The sequence below is a fragment of the Colobus angolensis genome, unplaced genomic scaffold (genome assembly GCF_000951035.1).
Source record: "Colobus angolensis palliatus isolate OR3802 unplaced genomic scaffold, Cang.pa_1.0 Scaffold218, whole genome shotgun sequence".
Lineage (NCBI taxonomy): Eukaryota > Metazoa > Chordata > Mammalia > Primates > Cercopithecidae > Colobus > Colobus angolensis.
In genome coordinates, this window is record NW_012115355.1 from 189116 (window position 1) to 216749 (window position 27634).

General features: G+C 36.9%; 1 protein-coding gene across 1 annotated transcript in view; it reads right to left on the reverse strand.

The window, feature by feature from the left end:
* Window positions 1-27634, reverse strand: part of DIAPH3 (diaphanous-related formin 3) — a gene marked incomplete at its 3' end in the record, with an annotated part of 233999 nt that overhangs the window by 169185 nt on the left and 37180 nt on the right. Inside the window, exon 3 of the mRNA XM_011943276.1 lies at window positions 12973-13149. Within this exon, the coding sequence (XP_011798666.1) occupies window positions 12973-13149 (177 nt within the window). The remainder of the gene's footprint in view (window positions 1-12972; window positions 13150-27634) is intronic.

Below are 27634 nucleotides of genomic sequence, written 5' to 3' on the forward strand. Positions count from 1 at the left end.
AAGGAAGGAAGGAAGGAAGGAAGGAAGGAAGGAAGGAAGGAAGGAAGGAAAGAAGGAAGTCAAAAGGACATGAGCCAAACTGCAAGAACTGTTAAGTGGCCAAAACTAGAACAATTTGAAAAATAAAACGATATTATTAGATTATAACCTAAATAGCAAAATAAATTGAGGAGCTACTTTAAGACTGTGCAGATATCCTTTTTCTCCTTAATTATAGAGGGAAAATACTAACTTTACAAGGGAGGAAGCTGGCAGACACCACCTTAACAAAGTTGTCCAAGCTAGCACCACCAATAATAGGACATACTGATATTTCAAACCTCCAGCTATGACATAATGAGAAGGGTGACCACCTCTGTGGTATTCATACCAAAATATACCTCAATCTAATCACAAGGAAAAAAAGAAATCAGGCAAACCCAAATTAAGAGCACCCTACAAAATAACTAACCCTAATTCTTCAGAAGTATCAAGGTCATAAAAGATAAGAAACTGTTATTGACTGAAGGAGACATGACAAATAAATGCAAGATGTGATCCTGGATTAGATTCTGGAAGGGAAAAAAAAGGACATGGGTGAGAAAACTGGCAAAATCTGAAGCAAGTCTGTAGTTTAGTTAGTAATATTATCTCAGTATTCAATTCTTAGTTTTAATAATTGTACTAATGTTATATAAGATGTAAACGTTAAGGTTAGTTAGGTAAAAGGTATACAAGAATTCTCTATACTATTTTTGCAATTCTTTTGTAAGTCTAAAATTATTTCAAAATAAAAAGTTATTTTAAAAGACTAAATTAAAATATTTTAATAGCAGAACTTTCTATAAATCATTTGGGGTAAAAAAAGAAAAACAGAATATCATTATTAAAAAAAAAAGATTTTTTTTTTATATTCCCTAAATAAAAAGAAGAGGTTTGTAGAATATTCGGCTATAGTAAATACACACTGAATTGAAGGAGGAAAGGAGACTAACGAAACCACAATCAAGACAAATCCAAGGGTCCTGAGAGGAAGGGTTAAGTAGGTCAGACACAGGCAACAGAATTCCATTCAAAACACAAACTTCTCCAACTGTTTACATTTCCTCCTATTTTCATTCCAAACCTGCTCTGTGCACTGACCTTCTCACCCATTCTCCCAGAACCATTTTACAAAGACCTCTAGTACCCCTGTAATCTTAAAACATGGTCAAATTCTTGAGCCAGGCACTGTGCTAAACATTTATAAGCACTAATTAATCCTCAGTAACTTGAGGTATGTCCTCTTTATTGAGGAGAGAGCTGAGGTTTAGGAAAATTCTGGAAGTTGACCATGTTCTTTAACTTAGATTTAAACTCTGTTCTATCTTATCTCCCTCATTCTTATTTCTATATTATTTATCTATGTTATCGTCTAAAATCCGATTTCCCTGGGGCTAGTACCATCTAACTGAACATGTCCACTGCCATCAACTTGGGTTGATTCCTCTGTCACTCCACACCTTGCTATCACCCACAATGGACCTAGAGCAAGCTTGTCCAGCTCGCACCCAGGACAGTTTTGAATGTGGCCCTACAGAAATTCGAATACTTTCTAATAATCTCATAATGTTTTACAAAAGTGTTAGTGTATTTTAGTTGTGTTCCAAGACAAGTCTTCTTCTTCCAGTGTGGCTCAGGGAAGCCAAAAGACTGGGCACCCCTGCCCTAGAGTGTCCTTGGCTTCCTCGCCAATGCAACCTCCACTTCCACTGTCCTCAGCTACAGTTCTAATGACCACATCTGTACCTTTTCATTATCTAAAACCTGCTCCGCCACAGGCACCATCAGAATCTCCATAATCCTTATCTCTGACCTCAATCTTCCATCTTGTCACTTCTCCCACTCCCAAACCACCTTTTTCTTGGCCCCAATAAAAACCTGCAGTTTTTTGACCCTTCCATTTTCTTCCAATGCAGGCCACTGTTGATTCATCAATTCTTACAACATTTATGGAAAATCCTACTAGTCTCTCTTTTCACATTTCATACGGTACTTATTTCAAACCTTAGCTATTTCCCAGGAACTATGAAACTACTACTTCTGCCTATCACTCTCAGTAAATAAATTTCAATTCCCTTTATGAAAAGAAAGCTATAATTCCATTTCCTGCTCTTTTACCATTTTATTTGCACACTAATATCTTTCCCTACCCAACCAATGCATCTATCCAAAGACATTCCTATTCATTTATGCTCGAGATCCCCTTTCCTCCCACCTCCAAAAGGGCATTACATGTCTATTATCCTCTTCTATTTTATTTCACTAAATTCTCTCAGTTGGTTGAGTATCAATATATAAGCAAGTTAATCTTTAATGGATCAAAATTAAACAAAAAAACTTCCCTCAACTCTGGCTCTTTACATGTAACTCTCTGTTTTCTCCCTCACAGATAAAATTTAAAAGAACATTTCTATATATGCTGCCTCCTTCACTGTGCATGGAACACAATGGTCACTTTTTAAATATTTCCTAAATAAAGAAGATGACAGAAAAGTTCTCAAACAGAATTTGCTCATCCTATTTTAGGACAAACATATGAGATGCAGGTAATCTTCTGAGAGATGGAACTGAAGCTGGAGATGATACAGCCTCAGACTAGAACACTGAGCAATTGCTGCTCCTAAGATTCTCAAGAATCTTCAGATAACACTGATGGGAATAAGTTCCAACTCTGGAGGTAGGAATCTTCAGGTCGTGGCACTGACACAGAGATGGCCAAGCTAAAATCCACCACTTTTCCAGGGAACACTAGCAGAACCACACTAAACCTCAGTGGCCTAGAACAGAGTAAATATAACAACTGACCCCTGCCAAGCAGTACCTGGTTGAGGAATGAATGGGGTCAAGGTCCCTTCCAGACTCACTCCATCATCCCTTCCAAACTTCCAAACTTGTGACCTTGTGTGGTGCTGTGTCCATCCAGAATGAAAGCATACACCTGTTTTGTAACTTGCGCAAGGACACCAAATTAGTCAGCAGCAGCCCTGACCTGGAAACCAGGTCAAGCAAGCAACTTTTAAGACATTCCCAAAGAGTCTTCCTACAAGTTGCATGGGGTCAGAAGTTCCCACACACCAGCAAATTGCCAGTTTGCTACTGCTTTTACGGACCCTAAGTCCCTACTAGACTGATTTTTTTTTTTTTTTTTTTGAGACGGAGTCTCACTCTGTCGCCCGGGCTGGAGTGCAGTGGCGCAATCTCGGCTCACTGCAAGCTCCACCTCCCGGGTTTACGCCATTCTCCTGCCTCAGCCTCCCGAGTAGCTGGGACTACAGGCGCCCGCCACCTCACCCGGCTAGTTTTTTGTATTTTTTAGTAGAGACGGGGTTTCGTCCTGTTAGCCAGGATGGTCTCGATCTCCTGACCTCGTGATACGCCCGTCTCGGCCTCCCAAAGTGCTGGGATTACAGGCTTGAGCCACCGCACCCGGCCCTGATTTTTTAAAAATAGTACCAAATAAATATTTTTCACATTTTATTGGAAAAACAGAGGGGGGAAATACGTAATTTAGTACCTGTGCACATACATGCAACTTGTTGGAGCACTAAGGCACAATCAAGCAGAGAAGAGCAAGGAGAGAGCAGACATTTTTCCAACTGAATTACACACGTTAGACTCAATATTTTCATTCATGGCTGTGGATTTTACAAGACAGCATGCTCATTAAATTTACATACATCAAGTTGAGCAGGACAGTTAACACTATGGAGAGTCAGATTAAATTTAAAATGATTGACTATTTGCAGAATTAGGTGAATATATACAAGCAGCAAGTTGCTGAAGATGGTCAGGTGGAAGGATATTCAACCAAAAAGGAAAAACACTACAGACAGGCAGAGCATGACTAGCATTACAAAATGGATATGGGAAATACAGTATTATAATGGAACAATAAGCATAATGTTGGAAGATAAAAATTGGAAGCACTGTCATAGCAAAACCAAACATTTATTCATACTAAGTCAACAGCAATCATCTAATTTCAATAACATTATGTTTTGTTTTAGGGGTTAAAGCCAACATAATTATTCTTGGTAGCAGTCTCTGTTTTGCTAGCATTATATTATTAAAGCCACAAATTGGTTAAGTATCTTAAGAGGTCCACAATGATCCCCTAATTTCCCCTCTTGTGACAGAGCTCAACATCGTATAAGCACAATTTTATCCAGAGTTCTGCTAAAAGTGTAATTCTGTTCTTAACTACATTTGAATTCATCTTTGACATCACACAATATCAAATGGTCAAGCTTTTCATTACACTAAGGTTTTTACTACCATGAAAGGCTTAGTGCCAAATTAAAAAAACAGAAGATTTCATGACCTCATTCAGGGTCATTATACACTGTCGAATAGGGCAGACTAAATGAATCTCATCTAGTTCTGCAATTTAATAAATTTTATTCTTAGATTGGGTTTAGACATAATTAGAAAACTAAAAGATAAATACTACCAAGAACCTGGAACTTAGAATTAACTTTATTACTACTTTTCTATATTCAAGATGTCTATAAATACATTGAGGCTATAAAAAAGCTTAAAACAGCTATAAAATATTTTGCCTATGAGCTTTACTATGTCCTTATAGTAAACCTTTAAATAATCATTTTTAACATAAATGTGTTTATTAAAAAGTTACATTTTTTGCTTTTACCAATAGTGGGGTTGAAATTCCACCGTATTATCCAGTAGACACTGGATTATTCAATTCCCATTAAAATTAAAAGAAGGTCAGGGCCGGGCACGGTGGCTCAAGCCTGTAATCCCAGCACTTTGGGAGGCCGAGACGGGTGGATCACGAGGTCAGGAGATCGAGACCATCCTGAGCTACACGGTGAAACCCCGTCTCTACTAAAAAAAAATACAAAAAACTAGCCGGGCGAGATGGCGGGCGCCTGTAGTCCCAGCTACTCGGGAGGCTGAGGCAGGAGAATGGCGTAAACCCAGGAGGCGGAGCTTGCAGTGAGCCGAGATCGCGCCACTGCACTCCAGCCTGGGCGACAGAGCTAGACTCCGTCTCCAAAAAAAAAAAAAACAAAGAAAGTCAGATGGCTAGCTCATTAATAGAACAGTAGCCAAAGAATGACATTTACCCAAAGATTGATAAGGAACTCATAAACACTACTTTTTGGCCAAATATTCTAACTGGAGAATATGGGAAGAGTGTAAACTATCTTAATTGAAAAACAAATTTCAGTTTATCCTAATGTAGTATCAAGGAACACACACACACAGACATACACAATAAGAAAATAAGAAATTTAAATAACACTTTTCTTTCATACACTGTAAATTTTAGCAGAACACACAAGAAGTGAGCTGAATATTCAGAAAGCTGCACAACTCTAATTTATTTTGGAATGTAACCTTGTCAGAATTGTTCAAGTATATGCATAAGCACCTACAATCACAGACAACTGTTGTGTAATCCTACAGATAAGAACATTGCCAGTGATTGGCCAGGCGTGGTGATTCACGCCTGTAATCCCAGCACTTTGGGAGGCCGAGGCAGGCGGATCACGAGGTCAGGAGATCAAGACCATCCTGGCTAACACGGTGAAATCCCGTCACTACTAAAAATACAAAAAAATCAGCCAGGAATGGGAGCGGGCGCCTGTAGTCCCAGCTACTTGGGAGGCTGAGGCAGGAGAATGGCGTGAAGCCAGGAGGCGGAGCTTGCAGTGAGCTGAGATCACACCAGGGTACTCCATCCAGCCTGGACAGAGCGAGACTCCATCTCAAAAAAAAAAAAAAAACACTACCAGTGATGAAAAAGGATCTTCATTCATATATTTGTTTTTCAACTTTTCTAAGTAAATGACAATTTCTTCATAAATTACATAAAGGATAAAATGGTCATTTGACTTAAGATACAACGTTTTTCTTAAGGCCAACTTTTTTACAGAAGAAAACATGACTGAGAAAAGGCCTTCACAGGTATACACAAATAATTGCCTGCACAGCTCCTAATTGGTGAAACAGCATGCTGAAATATTACCATAACATTTATCCCTTTAAAATTCCTCCCTCTAACCATTTTAGTGGTGCTAAAAAATCCCACCAGGCAAAATCCAATACACCTAAATCATTTATTTTCTCATTTATCTGGATCTAGAAGAAACAACTAAACATTGACATTATCCCCCTGACAAACACAACCCATGAATCAACTTGATAATTGCCTTGAACTACTATACTCTCTCCCTCTTCCTCTTCATACTTGGGTTATTATTTGGATCGCTTTTAAACCACCTTTCCCTGAATTTTTCAATTTCTACTCAATGGAGAGGGAAAAGAGTGACAAGTAATAAATCAGAACAAAGCATTCCCACAGAACCTCTCTCATTTTATCTAGTCAAGCCTTAATATACGTTTTTAGTTTGTAAGAAATAGAAAATGTTCATGATATAGGAAAGTAGATTTGTAAAGAATACTAATACTTGAAATAAGCTGCTGGTAGAAATCTACGGTTGTCAATAAACACTTAAGAGAATTAACACAAAGGGGTCTTTGTTGGTTTTTCTTTTCATTCAGACTCTTGGTTGACCCTTAAGATATTCCTTGCACACTCAACACAATAGGTATTCATTTATTTGACCAATGTAATAGCTATGCGTAAATTTTTAACACCAAGAATTAAAGAGAATAAAGAAAGAAAGAAAAATTGTCATTAGTATGTACCCTAAGAGTAGCAATATGGAATAAGCTTAGCAAGATGAACCTTCCCCACCTCTATACCGAAAATATCAAAAGAACATGGTCATATCTGATTTTTATCGGTTCACCTGAGCTCTTCTTTTCTCCTCTGGAAAAAGGGCTCTTAGATATTAAGGTTTATTATACAGTTGCAGTGACTAAGACAACAGACATAAATGCAGAATTAGACAAACCAACTGATGGACAAAAATCAAACCTCAGAAACAAACCCACATGTGCAAAAACTTGATGTATAACACTAGAGATATTACAAATCATAAAAGAGAATGAACTATTCAAATAAATGCTGCTGGAAATACTATGTGGGAAAAAATTGGATCCACATCTCACATCAGGCATAGAGATATATATATATCTAATAATTTTAAATGAAAATATAGGAGAATAGATTTATGATGTCAGGATAGATTTCTTCAATAATATACAAAAAGGACAAACCATAAAAAGCTTGATAAATCTGACCACAATTTTACATTTTTGTACCTCAGTTCCCCTTCCCCACTAACAAAAGTAAAAAGACAAGATTCGGACTAGGACAAGATATTTGCAACACATAAAAACTGAACACATGAGTATTATTCTGGCTATATGGGAAATTCTACAAATCAATATGAAAAAGATGGAAATCTCAAACAACAAAATGGGCAAAAATATAAACAGGAAATTCACAGAAGAGTAAACCAAAGGGCCAATAAGCATGTGAAAAGATGTTCGGACACATTTATAATCATAACAATCATTTAAAGTATGAGATATCCTGTTCACATTTGTTTACTTGCAAAACTTAAAAAGTCTAATACTAATGCAAATCAGGATGTTCTACAAATCAACCAGCCTGCAATCTTCAAAACTGTCAAATTCATAAAATACAAGGAAACACAGGAACTATTCCAGACTGAAGAAGATTTTAAAAACGTAACTGAATGCAACATATGATTCTGAACTAGATTCTTTTGTTATAAAGAGCATATTGATACTATTGGTAAAACTTTAATAGTGTCTGAGGTAGAAAATGATTAGTGTTAACTTTCTGATTTTGGTGGTTGTATTGTGATTATATAGAAGGAAGTCCTTACTTGTAGAAAATATACATTAAAGTATTAGAGGATTGTGGGGCATTGAATCAGCAATTTACCATCAACTATCTCAGAAGAAAAAAGGTTTTGTTCCATACAACTGTATTCTTATACAGAAAAAAAAAAAGGAAAGTTTCTTTAATGTATGGGACCAAAACTATTGGATTCAGGGTACTGTTCACCTCAGGGAAGAAAAGAAGATAAAAGTGGGAATTAGAAGAATTATAAAAGGGAGTTCAATTATACCTGTGGTTGTATTTTTAATATTATGTTCTATATTTTTTGTATGCCTGAAATACTGTATAATTAAAAAAAAACACTGCAGGACAAAATTAGATTCCACTCTATGTTATACACGGAAAATTGTTTCAAAGTCAAATATGAATGTCTTTGGTATTATCCAAACCAGGTTTCCCACTCTGAAAAGCCAATATATGTATTAGACAGTAGGTCATCTAAGTTCTTACTACCAGGACATACTTCAAACATATACTTAAGAGATGATGATGGCATTTTATAAATGTGCTTTCTCCTACATTACAAAAAAGCCTGATAAACATCTTCCCAATAAAAGAATAGAACATCATTATTCATACTTAAGTACTTTGTGCAATTTTATCAGGTCATTTTTTCTACGCTTACAACAATTCTAGACAGGAAGTCCAGAATTAAAATAATTTTTGTCAGAATGATTTTGATATCACTGGCACTCATTTAATGCCTGTTAATGATAGCATCCTGATAGGTGAGCTTTCTTGCACAGCTTTCATTCTCTCAACTGATAGTGAAAATAAGAAAAGGTATGAATGCATGAAAAAAGCTATCTTCCTTTCATTATTTTAATATTTTTGTGTTATTGGGCTGACTAGCAATTAAAGCTAATCTCCATCTAGGTATAGTGTCTAAGGTGAAGAGAAATACAGTATCTTAGAAATCTACTTTAGGAAGCTGCACTTAACAGACATTTGTTTGCTATGATAAACCAATGGATGATACTGCATGGATTAAATCTAATGGGAAGACAGATATCTAAAAAATGAAAAGTAAAAAAAGAATGTATTTCACAATGGACTCATACACAAGCAGTTCTGAGAGGCAGGTTTAAGGGATCCGTAACTCAGAGAACACATGCGAAGATAATTAGAGTAATGCTTGAACTAAGACTTAAAGGAGGTATAAGGCCAGGCGCGGTGGCTCACATCTATAATGCCAGCACTTTGGGAGGCCAAGGCGAGTGGATCACGTGAGGTCAGGAGTTCAAGACCAGCCTGGCCAACATGGTGAAACCCCATCTCTACCAAAAATACAAAAATTAGCTGGCATGGTGGTGTGTGCCTGTAGTCCCCGCTACTCAGGAGGCTGGAGCAGGGATTGCTTGAACCCAGGCGGCGGAGGTTGCAATAAGCCAAGATCGTGCCACTGTACTCCAGCCTGGGTGACACAGCAAGACTCCATCTCAAAAAAAAAAAAAAAATACAAAAATGAAGTATAAGAATTCTCTAACAGAGGCATAAAGGGAGATAAATGGCAGAGAACACTGCAATATCCTAGATAAGAGGACATGAAAGCTTGAACTAAAGCAGGGGGGAAATAAAATTAAAAGCTAATAAGGATAGAGAAGTAAATGGATGTGACTGATGCCTTAACGAAATCAAGTATGACTCCCAAGTATGACTTCAGTGGGGACTTTTAAGATAGGAAATTAAGAGTGAAGCAGAAATTTTGGTGAGTGGGTGGGTGGGTGTGTCGGGGGGGGTGTATTTAATATGATGAGTTCACTTTCTGATGTGTTGAGGTTCAGCATCTTTTAGAGAGCCGGATTATAACTGCTCTTCTGTAGAAGACATACCAAGGTGTCACAATATAAAAGATATTCTACAACGTGAAAGGGCTCCAGTCCCCCAAAAGGAGTGCGCAGAAAACTCAAGTGTATAAAGATAAGACTGAGAGGCAGAGGCAACACTCAGAGGAAGTAAAAGAACATATAGAAGAGGGGATATGGAGAGTAAACTGGAAAAAACTGGCCAGAGAGAAGGAAAATTAGGAAAAGTAAAGTAAACAAGTGTGTGTCACAGTGACACACACTTCTTTCACATGGTGTGTGACTGCCACAGAACCAGTCAAGCCGACCAGGATTTCTCACTTACAGAACTATAATAAATGTGTGTTGCTTTAAACAAAAAGTCCATGGTAATTTGTTATAGCAGCAATAGGAAACTAATACAACACTCTAGGGCACCAATAGATACCTTAGGCCAGCAAGTGCTCATTCCTTCCCTCCCCCTATCCCAATCTAATCTTAGAAGAGACAGATTCAGCCCAGAGAATAGGGAATAATGGAAAAGCAAGATGGAGAAACAGAAGCGGCCAACCACATCCCCAATAATTGCCCCTACCGGAGACTAGAAATGGAACAAACTTGAACAGGGGAAAAGGAGCAGCTTTCTTTGGGTGAAAATTAATTTATATTAAGCTAGGATTTTTATTATCTGAAACCGACAGGAAATATCTGGAACCCACCTGGGACTTTTAACCAGGGTCAGAAGAAAAATAAGCTGAGAGGGCTGATTTAAAGGTTGTTCAACAGCTGGAATAAACTAGCCACTTCCAACGTATACCGATTATATTCACCTTGTTCAAAAGAAACTACTTACAAGTATCTAAGAGTTCTGGAGTAATCACTGAAATTGACTTTAGAAACGTAAATTGTAAATGCAGTGACGAACACAACTATTTCACATATCTAATAGTCATACAGAAACCAATATGGGCTTTGAGCTAGAATTTCAGCTTTCACCTAAAGACAAACAGGGGAAAAAGCCTTTAGGTATAACTAAAAATTCAACACCACTTTTAAGAATGCACACGGAAACTAAACTATTACCCAGAGATGAAGTAAATCAATTTCCCAAGTGAAATGAGTACAAATGTTGAAGTTATTACACTGTACTTCACATTCATTAAGTAATCAAGTCAGCACAGTCTTTCAAAGGACTGTCTTGAGGAGGGAAAAGAGATGTTCTTCAAAACAAAGTTGTTACTTCATGTAAAAATTACTAAATACCTTTGATAATGATAAATAAGAACAATCATTTTAAAAATTGTACAATGCCAAAGCAAAGAACCTAGATGCAAACCTTAAATGGTATAAAGCCTCTGTAGGTACAAATGCCAAAAGGTTACCATGGCTGATTATTCAATGTTGCTTTCTCAAGAGAATTCTTACTAATAAAAATGTAACAGATATGTATAAGCCACAAATCAAGCCAGTATAAATTTAGCATTCTCCACAGACATAGAAATAGCTCTAAATTTGTCAAAAATATGGTATGCTGAGAAGTTTGAAAAATATCCTAATCCACATTTAAAGAAGGCAACAATACCCTTCAAAAGCCTTTCAGCTTCAGAATCAACAGCAGGTTTTCCCTACAGAGTATTGTAATATACTCAAGGAATCAGTAAGGGAAAGAAAGAATCTGTTCCTTATTTTTTAAAAAGGCCTTCGTTGTAACTATCTCGTCCCTTAGCAAACTGGACAGCCCTGAGAAGGCAACAATTTCGTTTTATTTCTGCTGAGTTACTCTAGGGAGGATTTAATCACCAAAATCTAATGCCAACAGGTAGACCTGCTTAAGGATGAAAAAGTGATGTGGCCCAGTTATTTTAAAAAGTATTCTGTAAATATTTCAAAAATGCTGATATTCATCTGAGCTCTAAATAACATTAAAATTTATAGTATTAGCTCCCTCCCAGCTAAGAGTAACAGAAAACTAGCATAAACTATATTCAGTACTTCCTAGGTAGTTGTACTTTTAACTTCTGGAAGTAAAATGTGGCCTCCATAAATGTTTAACATCAATGGGCTACTTAGTCCACTTACTCAGATGGCAGCAACAATTATGATGAAATTTTTTTTTTTTTTTTTTGAGACGGAGTCTCGCTTTGTCGCCCAGGCTGGAGTGCAGTGGCTGGATCTCAGCTCACTGCAAGCTCTGCCTCCCAGCCTCCCGAGTAGCTGGGACTACAGGCGCCCACCACCTCGCCCGGCTAGTTTTTTGTATTTTTTTAGTAGAGACGGGGTTTCACCATGTTAGCCAGGATGGTCTCGATCTCCTGACCTTGTGATCCGCCCGTCTCGGCCTCCCAAAGTGCTGGGATTACAAGCTTAGGCCACCGCGCCCAGCCTATGATGAAATTTTTTAACCTAGTAGCCACAAGTGAACCATATGAGTGCCATCCTGGAATCTCATGGATGGATAACTTAGGTGAGTGGTTCGATATATAGCACATGGATGGGAGAAAACGGCACTTGACGATCTTGAGTCCTCAAAGATAATACTGAAGAGAGTTATCTTCATATAAGCCTCATTAACAGAGTCAAAGGCTAACTAGAAAAAGGTTAGGCACCCAGAAAAAGACTTAAAGGTGAGTTCAAGTCTCTACAGACATAAATGTTGCATAAAGAACCTAGTTATCCTAAAAACTAAGGAAAGAATAGAACAAGTCAGGTCTAAGATCCAGCCCGTAACAAAGAAAACAGTAGAGCACAGTGACTATCATTTTAACATGGACTGGACTCAGACCACTCAGGTCAGGGATCCCCAACCCCATTAGAAACTGGGCCACACAGCAGAAGGTGAGCGGCAGGCCAGCCAGCATTACTGGCTGAGCTCCGCCTCCTGTCAAATCAGCAGTGGCATTAGATTCTAATTGGAACACAAACCCATGGTGAATTGTGCATGCTCCTTATGAGAATCTAACTAATGCCTGATGATGTGAGGTGGAACAGTTTCATCCTAAAATAATCTCCACTACCCCCGAAACGCTCATGGAAAAAGTGTCTTCCATAAAATCAGTCCCTGGTGCCAAAAAGGATGGGGACCGCTGACTTAGATAATCTACTCAAGACAAAAATATACCGTTCGATACTTTGGAGTATTTGTTTTTACATACTCTCTACGAAATCAAAACCTGGTAGGTTGTTTTTCTTCAGATTTCATATTTTTGTAATCCAAAAACTCTTTGTGGCCAAAGTGTTATCTTAAGTGACACCAGAAATTAGCCCATGGAATATGACTACCAAAAATGCTTAGAGTTCCATTAACATGAGCAAAAGCTAAGGCTTTTTCCTCAAACATTTCCTAAAGAATCAAATTCTTACCATCATTTTTTCAAAAAGTTCTAAGAGTTCACCCTCTGACAATGGCTTTGGAAAGTTCTCCATCATCTCTAAAGGTGCCGCTGCACAATCACTGCTTGCAAATGTCGTCTTCAGGTTGGGAAGTGGAGGTCTCTCTTTCTTGCTCCCTGGAATTCTTATGCTGGCAAATTTGTCCAGCTACAAAGAAAGACAGAATGACACACGTTAAGTATTTCCTTTCCCAACATTTATCTCATCTCAAAAATGAGAAAAACAAAGAGGGCCAATAGCGTTATCATTGTGATTTCATCAGGAGGCATTTAGCATTGGAATATTTAAAATTAAAAATAATAATAAAGAGTGGTGAAAATTTTTCAGTAAACATTCTATCTAAAGATTGAAGAGAGCTCAGACAACATTGAAAGAGTCCTTCTAATCTTAAAACCTCACATAGATTTGAGATTCTAATGACAGGTGACCTTTGCTTTACATATTAGTAAATTAAGCAGTTTAGAAAGATTACTTAATTTAGGGTTGGTCCCAAACTAGTACTCAGTGTCCCATCCCCCACCCCTTCCTGGCCCCTTTGCCTATTGCCCTTTCCATAATGCATACTGTCTCTTGGAGTGGGGGTGGGAGGGGAACATGATTTAGGAATTTTTAGGAATTGAATCATCTTCATAGTTTATTGGCCTGATAAACTATTTATCTCTGTTCAGGCTGGTCAGTATGTAAACTTCTTGAATATCTGCACGGCAGAATGGTTAAGGCTTTAAGAAATAAGCTAGATTTTTGTTGCAATTAGATTTCTTCTATAACTAGATAATCAAATAGCTTGCTGACATTTCAAAAAAGCATAGATATTTGTTTACAAAGCTAATAATTCATTTATTCAAAATTGTTTGAATTTCACAAGTTCTATTGCTCACAAAGAACCCAGACTCATACATTTCATGAGTCATACAATGTTTCAACAATCAAAAATGCAAAAAGTCTTAAGCTGAACCAGGCATCAAGAATAGAAGTATACTCAAACAGCACAGTGATTCCATGAGTTTTTCATCATTGCTGTATACATTTTAAGCTACTGTTCTCACCACATATACTGTATATAAACCTGTACTATTCATTATGGTAGCCACTAGCTATGTATGATTATTAAATTAAATTGAACGATATCAGTTCCTTCATTGAACTAGCCTACATTCCAAGTGCCCAAGAGCCACATGTGGCTTGTGGCCAGCAAACTAATGCATATAGAACATTTCCATCATTGCAAAAAGTTTTAATGGACAGAGCTAGTATAGCCATTAAAAACACCTGATACCTCAAAGTCTCAATTTAAAAGGACAAGTAAGTCACAGTATTGTTTACTCAATTCACTAAAGAAATAGGATTTCTTCAAATAATGAGATGTAAAGGTAAGTATTATCTTTCAAAATAGGTTTCTAAATTTACTGTGAAGATAATGTCTACGAAAAATACTATGTACTGCACTCACCCATGGTCCACCTAATATTACTTAAACATTAAAGTACTAAGAATACGACAGCTTCCTGTAGGATTTGGAAAGTTGTCAAAAAACACCACTGCTCTCATTCTAACGACCAAAACAAACCAGAAAACGTATAAAGTTATGCTTGCTGCTGTTGTCAACCCAAGAGAAAATTGAGGACCCAAAGAAACCTACAAGGATCAAATACCAGAAAACAACAAGATGCTCTTATCCCTGACAAATAGTTGAGGAAGAAGAATAAGTTAAACAAGGGTGAAGAAAAGTCAGCCAAATTTTTAAGGAAATATTGATAGCTGCATGGGTGCTGGCATTAGAATTTCAGTGAGCCCCACATGAAGCCCAAGCCATTTGGCAAGTCTATACCCACCTACCAATTCTTTCCCCTAGTCTTCACCAACTGAATGGGGTAGTAAGCCAATGCTTCGGAGCAGAACAGGAAAGCTGTATGAATACCCCATAAGGCATATGCAAACAGGTGCCCTCCAAAGGCCATAGACTAGGCAAAAGAATGGAGAGAAATCCCCATGACACATTCTGGACTTTCAAAGAGCATGTCATAATGCCATCTAAAGGCCAGGGCAAAGCCTGGTCAAAGAGATTTCCTGAAGAAATAGCCAGAAGTAGAACTGAAAACAAAAAGAGAACCCTATATTAACCCTAAAATTGGCATTTTTTTTCCTGAAAGGATATAATGAAGAGTAGACATTACACATGAGATAATTTCAGCAGCAAAGTCACAGAAACTATTTTTTTTTAAAAAAAAGGATGAATTAGAAATAAAATTAGATCAGAAATGAAGATTTTCTTAGATGAGCTTAACAGTAACCCGGAAAGCTGAGGAAGAATCAGTGAACCTAAACCCAGATTGATAGAAAGTTCCAAACTCAAACACAAACAAAATAATGAGATAGAAAAAAAAATGAGTATGATCTGTGATACAACATCAGATGTTGTAACACAAGTGTAACAGGGGTCCAGAAGCAGAAGACAGAGTGGAAATGGTACAGAAGAAATATTTCAGAAGATATGACTAAGAATTTTCCAAAACTGATTAAATATATATATATGTATAACTCAATTCACAGATCCAAGAAGCTCAGCAAAACCCAAAAAGAATACAAAAGACACACACACACACACACACACACACACCCCTACGTACCCCTAAGCACTTCATGGTGAAACTGCTGAAAGTTAAAAATAAACAGCAAACCATAAAAGTACAGCCAGAGAAATAAAAATGCATTATATACACAAGAAAAAAATGATATGACAGCTAATTTCTCACCAGAAACAATGGTGGTAAAAGACAATGGAATGGCATCTTTAAAGTGCTGAAAGAAAGGTACGGTTGACTCTTGAATGACACAGGGATTAGGGCAGTCAAAGTCCACATGTAACTTTTGACTCCCCAGAAACTTAACTACTTATAGCCTCCTGTTAACTGGAAACCTTGCCAATAACATAAACAGTCAATTAATACATTGTTGTATGTTAAATGTATTTACTGTATTCTTATAATAAGTTAGAGAAAACAAAATTTTATTAAAAAGAAAGAAAATACATTCACAATACTGTACTATATTTATCAATACTGTAAGTTTACATCATATGTTTACAAGATGAATTGTCTCCTGAAATGGTGAGCAACGCAGCTACAGACCTCAATCTATACAATTCACGTATCGAGCAATTCGCCTTTTTCTTGTAATGTTATGAGTTTTCTCTGATTCTTGGAAGCACTTCAAGCATCACTAGTGGCACTTTGTATGGGTCCCATGGTGTTACTCAGGTTTACGGTATTGCCCTAAACACAATGAAAAATACTCAAGAACTGCAAGAGATCAGTTTTTACTGAAATACGCAATTTACTGGAGAGATTAACTGCTCAAGTGGAGATGATTAGTGTCACATGACATTTTAAGTAGATACTCAACACACTTGAGCTCACCGTAATAGCAACCAGAGGTGACTACAACATTAACACAGTAATATAGTGTGCGGTACAGTTAATTTCATAAAGTTATAGTTTAATCTTTACATTTGTTCACATTTCTCTTGACTGCAAATGGCACCATCTTTAGTTCATGTTTGTGCGTATAAGTTTTGATTAATTTTAACTTTTTTATGATAGATTTGTAAATGTTTTACGGTATTAAGTGAGAAAATAGACTACTATTTAAATATATTCAAGACATACAGAATTATTTCTTTTTTCAATATTTCTAATCAGTTTGTCTGCAAGTTTTTTCAAATTACTGAAAATCTCAAAATATCTCCAATATATTTCTTTTAAAAAAACCTGTGTGTAAGGGGACCTGTGCAGTTCAAATCAATGCTGTTCCAGGATCAACTGTAGTGTTATCCTGGGATTCCATATACAGTGAAACTACTTTTCATAAGTAGAAGCAAAAGAAACACACTTTCAGACAAAAACGGAGATAATCTGTCTCCAGCAGACCTGTACTACAAAAAGTGTAAAAGAAGTTTTTCAGGCTGTAGGGAAGTGATACATATATAACTTTTTCTTAACGTGTTCTGGAATGAAATCCCAGATCTACAAAAAGAAATGAAGAGCAATCAACAGTTGTCTATTAGACGTTGGTGATACAAAGATAAATGAGCCTTTATAAGACCTACCTTAAATAATTATCAAGTGGAGGAGACAAGCACATAAACAGGTAATTATATAGCTATAGAGAAAATGTAGGAGCTATGTGAAATATATTATAATAGCAAAAAAGAGTGGCATCTAACTCACCACCATAAGCATTTCCTACTCTGGAATAACTCAGAAAAATAAAACTGTCTCCACATGAATATATATGTCCAGAAGATACTATCCCTGTGTATATTTGTACCCTCATTATTGATGTTTTTTTAAAAAACTGAGAGAAACCAAAAAAAAACTGTTTTAGGAAATGGGACTGGTTACTTATCTCCCAAGTCACTACTTCATTGCCATCATTTCTGTACAGATAATATCAATTCCTAAGCACAGAAACTATCCTGGCTCTTTATATACACACACCCCCCAAAAAAATCCAGTGTAGCTTAATTAATATGCCAAACTTATAATGAAGTGAAATTAAGCAAAACTTCATTAATGCAACATCAATATTATAAATGTAAACATGTCAATAAATGGGAATAATAAGCTTAAGCACTTCACAAGCTAATTGTAAATGCATAACCTAATGGTTCTAACAGTGATAGAAGACATAAAATCTTAATTTTCACCAAAAACCAAAACTTTTTTTAAAAAGAATCCTTAAAAGTCATAAAAATTAACAAGAGTTTTACTAATATTTACTGAGCCTTCTCTATATGAAGAGCACCAGGCTAAGAGCTTGAAATGCAGCATTAGGTTGAATACATTTGTTTAATCCTTACAGTGAGGAAACTGCAGGTCTAAAAAATAAAAGAACAAGCTCTAAAACACTTTTGTACCTAACAATTTCATAGTATTGAGCGCAAAAATAGGACAAAGGAAAAAAATCAGCCCTTAAGGTTTTCAAGGGTAAAGCTAGTAAAACCATACTTGTACCAATAACATAATTTGTAAAGGTAATAATATTAATAATAAAATATAATTATCACACCTATCCCATAAGCTTAGCACCTAAAACTCTGGGGAAAAGATAAATTTTACCCAAATGGAAAAATAAATTTGTACACTACCACTAGTATAGACGGATGAAGGCAAGATAGGAAAAAAATAGCACTCCCTTCTTCTAGCTTCTAAATCCACAATGGGCAAAATAGTAATATGAGATACAAAAGGATCAATCAGTATTTCACATTTTCAATATAATGCTTTTATTCCTTTTCCCAGAAAAGAAGGAATAAAAGAAAAAATAAGGAAAGAAACATAAAAGAAAAGTAAGTACAATCCTTCTTCCTATACTGGAATAGCAACTTGAATAGCAACTTGAAACTTCCTCCTATACTGGAATAGCAACCACTGAATACCTCAGGCTAAAAGTAAAAGCATTCCATGCACTATTGAGCACTCCAGGCAGATTCTACAAAATCTGGGCACTATTATAAAGCTAGGTGCAAAGTGAGCTTTACTATCAAATCATTTTACATGTTTTAAAAGAAGTTTCATTTTTAAAAAGAGAGGTTACTATGACTCCATTCACACATGGAAAAATCACTCTTAATCTATCTTTGATTAAATTGCACACACAATTTGCTTAAACCAAGGCACAATAGAACACTTGAGCAAACTTTAAAAATACTTTTTACATAAAAATATGACAGGAATCCCCTTAATATTGACTGTAAGTTGGTTATCTTGTATTTGGCAATTTGGCTGAGGGTTGTGTATGTGTGTGTATTATAGTTTGTGCACTTCCTATTTCATGTAAAATTTTCATAATTTTATACGAAATTCTTCTCTTAAAGTTGAGCAAGAAACACAAGCCAGAGAGGTGAAGTATACAAACAATTTGCCGTTATTGAAGAATTAAACACATGCAAGACTGAGGAGATTCTGTTATAATGCCAATTTGGAGATGGTACACCACACTTAATTAATATGGCTTTGACTGTGTCTGGGGTATACTAAGTTTTATAAATTAATATCACTTATCTTCAGGGGAAGCTAAATGAGCACCCTACTGAGTATTATCTCATACTGAGTAATCACACTGATAATCAGTAATGACAGTTTAGAAAAAAATTGAACAAAAAAAAGGTTCAAAAACTCTATCTGAATTTTTAGCTATAGTATATCACTGTAAAAGTGAAAACTCCGTGTTTGAGGTTTTCAGTATTACAACACTTTAAACAACAAGGGCAGTGATTTTTTTATTTAAAACAAAAGGATATTATTATTAGTCATCTTACAATTTCACAAGTATGAAAAAACTACATATGATTATAAACATACTTCATTAGAACCCAGAAGGGAGTAGAAATTTTCACGAAATCCAGGAGAATTATTAAGCAAACAAAAATTCCTTTTCATTACAGAATCAATTCTATACAAATACATACCTGAAATACAGAATAAAACATATTGCTTGAAATTCTCTATTTTCATGCAGTCTTACAGTATGCTTAAAGAGGGGGCAAAAACCTAACAGCTAACACAGCTTGGCTCTTTAGTTAACTTTATTACTAATCTGGGAACTTGCTGATTAAAAACAAGCAAGGCTCTTGGAGTCTGACTTCAGAATCCTGCCCAGCCACTTGCTTACTGTGTTACCATAACTAAGCTACTGAAACCTCCCATGATAGTACCTATCACAGAGAGGTGTTAACAGGAAATAAAAGTGCTATTCACTCTCATCTTCGGATTTAAAAGGCTGAAATGCCTTCCCTGACCACTTTATCTGAAGTAGCACATGTACCCACCCCTTCTCCATCACACCACACAGTACATTCTCTTCCTATGTCCTTTCACATGACTTACAAAAATCTGTAATTATCTCATTTATTTTGTAATTTTAACTCTGTCTCTTTCCAACTAAAATGTAAGAGCCATGCTAGACAAACCATCAACTGTTTTAATCACTATGGCAGCCCGTCTCTAAGATGGCGCCAGTGATCCAGATTTATGTAACCAACAGATATTGTGGGAATTATGGAGTCCAATTTTCAACACTAGATCATAAAAGACTTTACAGCTTTTGTTTTGCTCCTTCTTGGATTACTCACTCTGGAGTATGCCAGCTGCCAGATCATGAGAACACTCAAGAACCCTCGAAGGGAGGCAAAGAAGGTGACAAAGAATTGAAGGCTTCCGCCAAAAGATAAACAAGTTTCTTCCTAACCGCTAGTGAGCCATCTTGAAAGTCCCAGTCAAGCCTTCACATGACTGTAGCTCCAGCCAACATTTTTACTACAAACTCAAGGCAGACCCCAACCCAGAACCACCCAGCTAAGCAACTACCAAATTCCTGACACACAGAAGTGGTATGAAATGATACATGTTTGCTATTTTAAGTCACCAAGTTTTGGGGCAACTTGTTACATACCAACAGATAACCATTACAGTGATGTTGTATATGCAGCCTATAGCACAGTGCCTGATAGTTAGCAGTCAGTCAATTAATACTTGCTGAAGGTATGAATGAATGAGCAATTACTAGATGATAAAATATATAAAACATAGTTACCATTCCTGTAGATGCTTACCATTTGAGAGAAAAATATACAATAAAGGATCATAATTTAAGGTACAATATTTTAAATGCCCCCAAGAAAATAAGCCAAGTGAACTAGCAACAGGAATGAACGATTAATTCTAGAGTGGGGAAAAGTACCTTAAGAGGGGCTTTGGAATGGGAGTACAACAGGGAACTTGTGATGCTGATATGAAAATTATAGTACATGTTAACTGCTAAGCAGTATGTCTGCCTGTTCCATGGTCTTTACGTTTAAACACTAGTGAAATCACTGGTACAAAGATGTATTATTGTGGAGAGAAAAACCAACCATTCAATCTTTCAGGTATGATAAGCCGAGGCCAGTTTTAGGCCATAGACTTATCATCCAGGAACAATTCCTACCATCCCATCAACTGCATTCTGACTTCAATATTCCTCAGTGTTACAAATGGGCTTTTTTTGGCTCTTAATGTGTATTTTGGTGAAATTTATAAGAAGTTCTTTAGCCAGAGGCTTCTTTGAAAAGACGAAAACTTACTGTTCCCTCCCTACCAAAAAATACTTGATTATCTACCTATATTTTGTCCACATTTAGGGTTCACATAGTATTTTATATTATTAAATGAAAAACACATTTATGATCTTAAAATTTCTTCAATTGCTTGAAAATAAGTTACAACATGCAATATGCATTCTAAGGCCAGCTGTCATGCCACTGAGCAGTGTTTGGAGATGCCCGCACAAGGAAGAACCGAGGCCTCCCTGCACCAATTAGCACCCATTTGCCAGTCATGAGTGAGCCACTTTGGAAATGGATATTTCAGCCCCATCAAGGCTACAGATGATTATAATCTCATGAAAGACCTCAAAACAGAACCATCCAAGAATGGCTTCGAAACCAAGTGTTTATTATTGCTTGAAGCCACCAAGTTTTGAGAAATGTTATATAGCAATAGATAATTACAGAGCTCCTCATAGAATACTTTTAAATGCCTAAAATATATACGAAGAACTAAAGTAAAATGAGGTTATCAAAATATTAATAAATTTTAATATATCAGTAAATGTTCTTCACTATTGCATTAAATAACAAAGGTAATGACAAGTCTAATTTCAATATAATGTCAAATGTAAACCACATTTTGAAATATCTTCAGTAACTACTGTGCTTTGAAAATATCTGATTTCTGTTGGTGATAAAGTCACAGGCCAAATACTATTGTGGATTTTTCTGGTATGCTGATAGGTTTTTTTTCCTATATACATAATTGAAAGAAATACTAAATTTCATTTACAGATTAAAGAAAATAAAGATTTAATTTTTTCTTCAAAGACACCACGAATTCCACCAAGACCCCTTGGTGGTCCATGGACCATAAACTAAGAACCTCTGGTAGGTGGACACGGAATGATAGCAGAAATTGTGGTGGAAAAGAAGAAAGTAACTCAAGTTCCAATGCTTTCAGTGAATCAGTGGGAGGGACTAAAAGACCTACAGTTGAGACCACCAACAAGGAAGAACCAACAGGTTGTATACTCTGATGGTTTATGCTTCAAAGAGAGCTGGAAGCTTTTGAAGTAAGAAGCCACCAGGAAAATAAAGCCATCAAAGAACATGCAGGTTTCAACTACAGCAAGGAGGAAAGAGAACATTCAAAGAAGATGACAGACTTTGAGTTCCAAAGGGCAAAGTAGGAGGGTTTGGAAAGCCTGAAGGACTTGAGAGATAATATCAGATTAGAAGAATGAATGGACCTCAATGGTGAGAGAAGCAAAGGGGTGCTTACTGATGATATGAATTGATTATGACTCAGCTCTGCTGAAAGGTGATTTAAATTGTGATAACTGTAATGAAAATTAATAAAGACATAAAGCATGTGGACTGCACCTCCTTAATTCATCTCTCTGTCCCTACTGTCACTAGCTCAGGCCACTTCTAACCTGCCTCCTAGCCTTCTAACCTGCCTCCATCTCTTCACTGCCCTCTCCCCCCACCATGCTATAGCAATTCTATAGCATGCTTCTTGCCTTGCCCAACACTATTCAAACTCCTGAAAATGCAAATTCAATCATGCTCCTCACTTCTGTGGTTAAACTCTTTCAATAGCCCCTCCTTACTCAAAGGATGACATTCTTGGCTCAAAGGTCCATCTTGATCTGAACCTATTCTCTCTCTAGACAAACTCTTCACCACTCCACCACCTTACACTGAATGATCTAGAGACAATGAACAACCTAGAGCCTCCTAAACATGCACAGGCTGTTCCTTGTGCCTAAAACCTACCCACACCTCATACCCCAACCCCTTACCTGGATAATTTCAACTCAATCTTCAGCTCCCAACTTAAACTACAGCTCATGTAAGAGCCTGTTTTGATTCCTCAAGACTGAGTTAGATGCTCAAAGACTTAGTGCTTGCATCATATAATATGTATACAATTCTTTTTTTTTTTTTTTTTTTTTGAGATGGAGTCTCGCTCTGTCACCCAGGCTGGGGTGCAGTGGCACGATCTCAGCTCACTGCAAGCTCTGCCTCCCGGGTTCATGCCATTCTCCTGCCTCAGCCTCCCGAGTAGCTGGGACTACAGGCGCCCACCACCCGGCTAATTTTTTTTTGTATTTTTAGCAGAGACGAGGTTTTGCCATGTTAGCCAGTATGGTCTCGATCTCCTGACCTCGTGATCCGCCCGCCTTGACCTCCCAAAGTGCTGGGATTACAGGCGTGAGCCACAGCACCCAGTCAATTTGTATACAATTGTTTAACTACCTGTGAACTAGGCTTTAAGTCCTTGAGAACAGATACTGTTATTTTATTCATTAAATCACCTCTGAACTTACCACAGTTCTAAACATGTAGTGGATGTTATATTAATATTGGTTAAGTGAATAAATTAATAATTTCTTCTAGGCCTGGAACACCCCAGCCATTGCTTCTTGCCTTGCTAAATTTTTCTCAACAATATTTTAAATAAAAAATAATTAACATAGCATATCAAGGGAGAATGTCAGGTGTTATGTTTTTTATATATTCAATAGGAAAACCCAGACTCTTCCTAACACTGATAATTTAGAGTAGTCCCCTACATTAAAAACAAGGATAAATTTATGTTACTTAATACCATGATAAAAGGTAATAAGAAAAACATCCATTCAAAAAGGAGCACAAACATCATTGAAAAAAATTTAACATTCAAGAAACCCCAAAGTTCTATCTACCCATCTACTCAAAGTACAATTCTTATTGCATATATTTAAATATTAATACTGTATACTTGAGAAGTAATGTAAATTAGCTCTGTATATACTACATTTTATTTTAAAAAGCATAGACCTATATTACTCATACACAAAAAGTCATCTGAAGACATCAGTAATCGCTTTCTACTCGCCAACCTGACACGCTTCCACTACGAATCCATTTCATTGGTATGCCAGAAGTAAAATTATTAAGAAGTAAAAATTACACCAACTCCTGCCAGCCCAGATTCCAACCTATCCTTCAAAACGCAGCTGAAAAGTCACCCTCACATGAAGTCTTCCAAGATCAAGTTGACCTTCCAGCTCCTATCATACCACACCAAAACTACTGATTGTCTATACATTCATTTCTCTACTGCACCCAGATGACAGAGACCTTCTTTCTCCATATTTGTATTTCTGAAATAGTACTAGGCACTCAACAAATTATTAATGAACAAGTGGACAAAAGGATGAATAAACAAGTCTGTACACCCTACTACATATTAGTATATTCAACTCTGAGAGCTCTTGATCTTATTCCCAAGTTTATGCTGATTTGAGGAAGAGCTCTCTAAACTATCCTATAAATATTTAAAGATTCTAAGATAGTACTTAAGTATTACTGAAATTTTAAGTACAGGAAGTCCTAATTAACGCATTAATGGGCTAAGAAAGGCCCACCTGACTAAGTGAATAGTTTAAGTTCTTTAAAAAAGAACTTGTTTTGATGTATTTTACATTCAGTCACCCCAGTCCATGCTGGTATTTCTACTTTACACAGAAGAGTATAATATGCATATATAGTTTTACTGAAAAACTGTGGTGGGGCAGATGGGAGGTCACACTTCTAATCACTCATTGTTATTAACTTACCAAGGAAAATATAAAAAGCTAATGAAGGCCGGGCACGGTGGCTCAAGCCTGTAATCCCAGCACTTTGGGAGGCCGAGACGGGCGGATCACGAGGTCAAAGGATCGAGACCATCCTGGCTAATACGGTGAAACCCCGTCTCTACTAAAAAAAAAAAAAAAAAAAAACTAGCCGGGCGAGGTGGTGGGCGCCTATACTCCCAGCTACTCGGGAGGCTGAGGCAGGAGAATGGCATAAACCCGGGAGGCAGAGCTTGTAGTGAGCTGAGATCCGGCTACTGCACTCCAGCCCGGGTGACAGAGCAAGACTCCGTCTCAAAAGAAAAAAATAAATAAAAAATAAAAAGCTAATGAAAATAGAAAGCAAATTATAGTACAGAAAGCCTTATATCCTACTAGAATAAAATAAAACTATTTTAATTCTAGGTTGAGCTTTTATTTTTAAAAGCTACTGACTTATGTTCTATTACTTGACTTTCAAGTTAGGCATGAATTCAGGTAATTAAAGTCATTTTCCTTTCTTTCATAAATATGATGTCTAATTTAGCATATATCTCACAAGACACATCACATCTAGGTAGGTACAGGTAAACAAAGCTCAGTACTATTAGGCCGCATTCATCTTTGAGTGAAGTCTCACAGAAATCACACAGGAATGTACTAGAGTTGTCTGGTAACAGTTAGTTATACTGAGTAAGAAGGCCCAGAGAACAGTCAGGAGGTAAGTGAATAGTGAGGTGAAGGCTTCCACTCACTCACTAGAACCTACATCCACAGCAGGTGATTTCTGCAGTGGCTCCATGACCCCATTACCCCAGGAATTTTGAGGAGAACGAGGAAAGCCTGTATCTGTATCTGGGTGCAGGCTGCAGTTGTTCTGAGATATGTGAAGTGCTTTCTATACAGATAAGTTTTTCCATGTCCTTCACAATTAAAAGAATCTCATATCCTTTAACAGATGACCTCTCAGTCCAACACCTCGCTATTTCTTTGGGGTGGACTTTTTTCAGTTTTGTTTACTTGAGATATTCAAAACATTTCTCATCTTAGAAAACATCTAACATATAGTATGTCTTTATAATTATAATGATTTTCTCAGGATTAAGGTCAATGGCTATGATACAATTTCTCCTTTCCATTTAAAAGTCTCATATAGATAGCATCAAGGGAAAAGCAGAAAATACAGTCCTGGTAACATGGAAAAACCCCATCGCTACAAAAAAAATACAAAAATTAGCTAGTCAAGGTGGTGTATGTCTGTATTCCCAGCTACTTGGGGGTCTGAGCTGGAGCCCAGGAGGTGGAGGCTACAGTGAGCTGTGTTCACACCACTGCCCTGGGTGACAAAGCGAGACCCTGTCTCAAAAAAAAGGGAAAGAATGAGATATATACGTCTAGATTTTACACTTGGTGCTCTCAGTGGAGAAAAGGATAGTACTTAAATGGCATTGTAATGCTTTTGATAAAGATCATGTTATCTGGAGCCAATCTGCCAGAGTTTTCCTGGCTGCCCCCTATGACTCTGAACAAGATACCTAAGCTCTCTCTTCCCCCCCGCCCCCCCGTTTCCCCATCTTTAAAGATGGGAGCAATAACAGTGCTTACTCAGAGTCTTGGTGTTACAATTAAATGTGTTTATATAGTAAACGTTTGGAACACTCTTTAGCACACAGCTAACAATTACATAGTCCTTACTGTAACTTAGCATACCGTTCTTCTAATTAGCAAGAACAATTCCCTAGTTAAGTTGTTTTATTTTTTTAAGACAGGGTTTCCCTCTGTCACCCAGACTGGAGTATAGTTAGTCCTTACTGTAACTTAGCACACCGTTCTTCTAATTAGCAAGAACAATTCCCTAGTTAAGTTGTTTTATTTTTTTAAGACAGGGTTTCCCTCTGTCACCCAGACTGGAGTATAGTGGTGCAATCATGGCTCAGTGTAGCCTCAAACTCCTGGGTTCCAGTGGTTCTCCTGCGTCAGTCTCCCAAGTAGCTAGAACTAGGACTATAGGTTCACGTCTTCATACCATCACATCCAGCTATTTCTTTTAATTTTTTTTTTTTTTTTTTTCTGTAGAGACGGGGTCTCCCTATCTTGCCCAGGCTAATCTCAAACTTCTGGGCTCACACAATCCTCCCACTTCAGCCTCCCAAACAAAGTTCTATGATTACAGGCATGAGTCACTACACCTAGCCCCCTAATTATGTTTTTATACTCCCTAAGTAAATTCTCCAGCAACTTATATCTTTCTATTCCCTAGAAGATTTCTGCATGCTAATGAGAGATACATCATCAAGTTAGAGAGGCAGGGTCCTGCCATGCAGACCTTATCTGCCATGTTAGACTTGACCTATATAAAACAGGTGCAATTAAACAGTTTCAAACAGCATAAAACATGAACAGATAGGCAATGTAGACAGATCAGTCTGATAGCTGTGTGGGGAGGCAGTATTTTAGGCAGCAACAGGAAGCTGCCAGAGTCCAGTGAGGAAAAAATGAGAAGACTAGGACTCTGATAGAAGGAACTGAGAGAAGAAGAGATTCAAGAAATAATCAGAAAGAAACATTGGAAAGGTGAAGCTACTTTCTAAGAGACTATAAGGAATAAAACAAGTTTACGAGGAAAGTAAAGGGTTTAACTTAGAGCACACAGTGCTTCTAGAATAGATGAGACATCCATGGAGGTTATTCAGTAGGCCATTGAATTATTTCTCAACTGAAGGAAAAGGTCCTAAACAGAGATATACATGGTTAGTTGAAAACTTCAGAGGTGATTACCCAAGTAAAACACTACATACTGAGGAAAAGAACAGTAGAATCAGGAAAAATAACTGAGAAAAAAACAATAATTTAAGGCAAAAAGGAAAAAGCATGCTATCAGATAGATAATGAAAGGTCAAAGGGGTATGAAATTGAGAAAATGTGATGTCACAGAAGT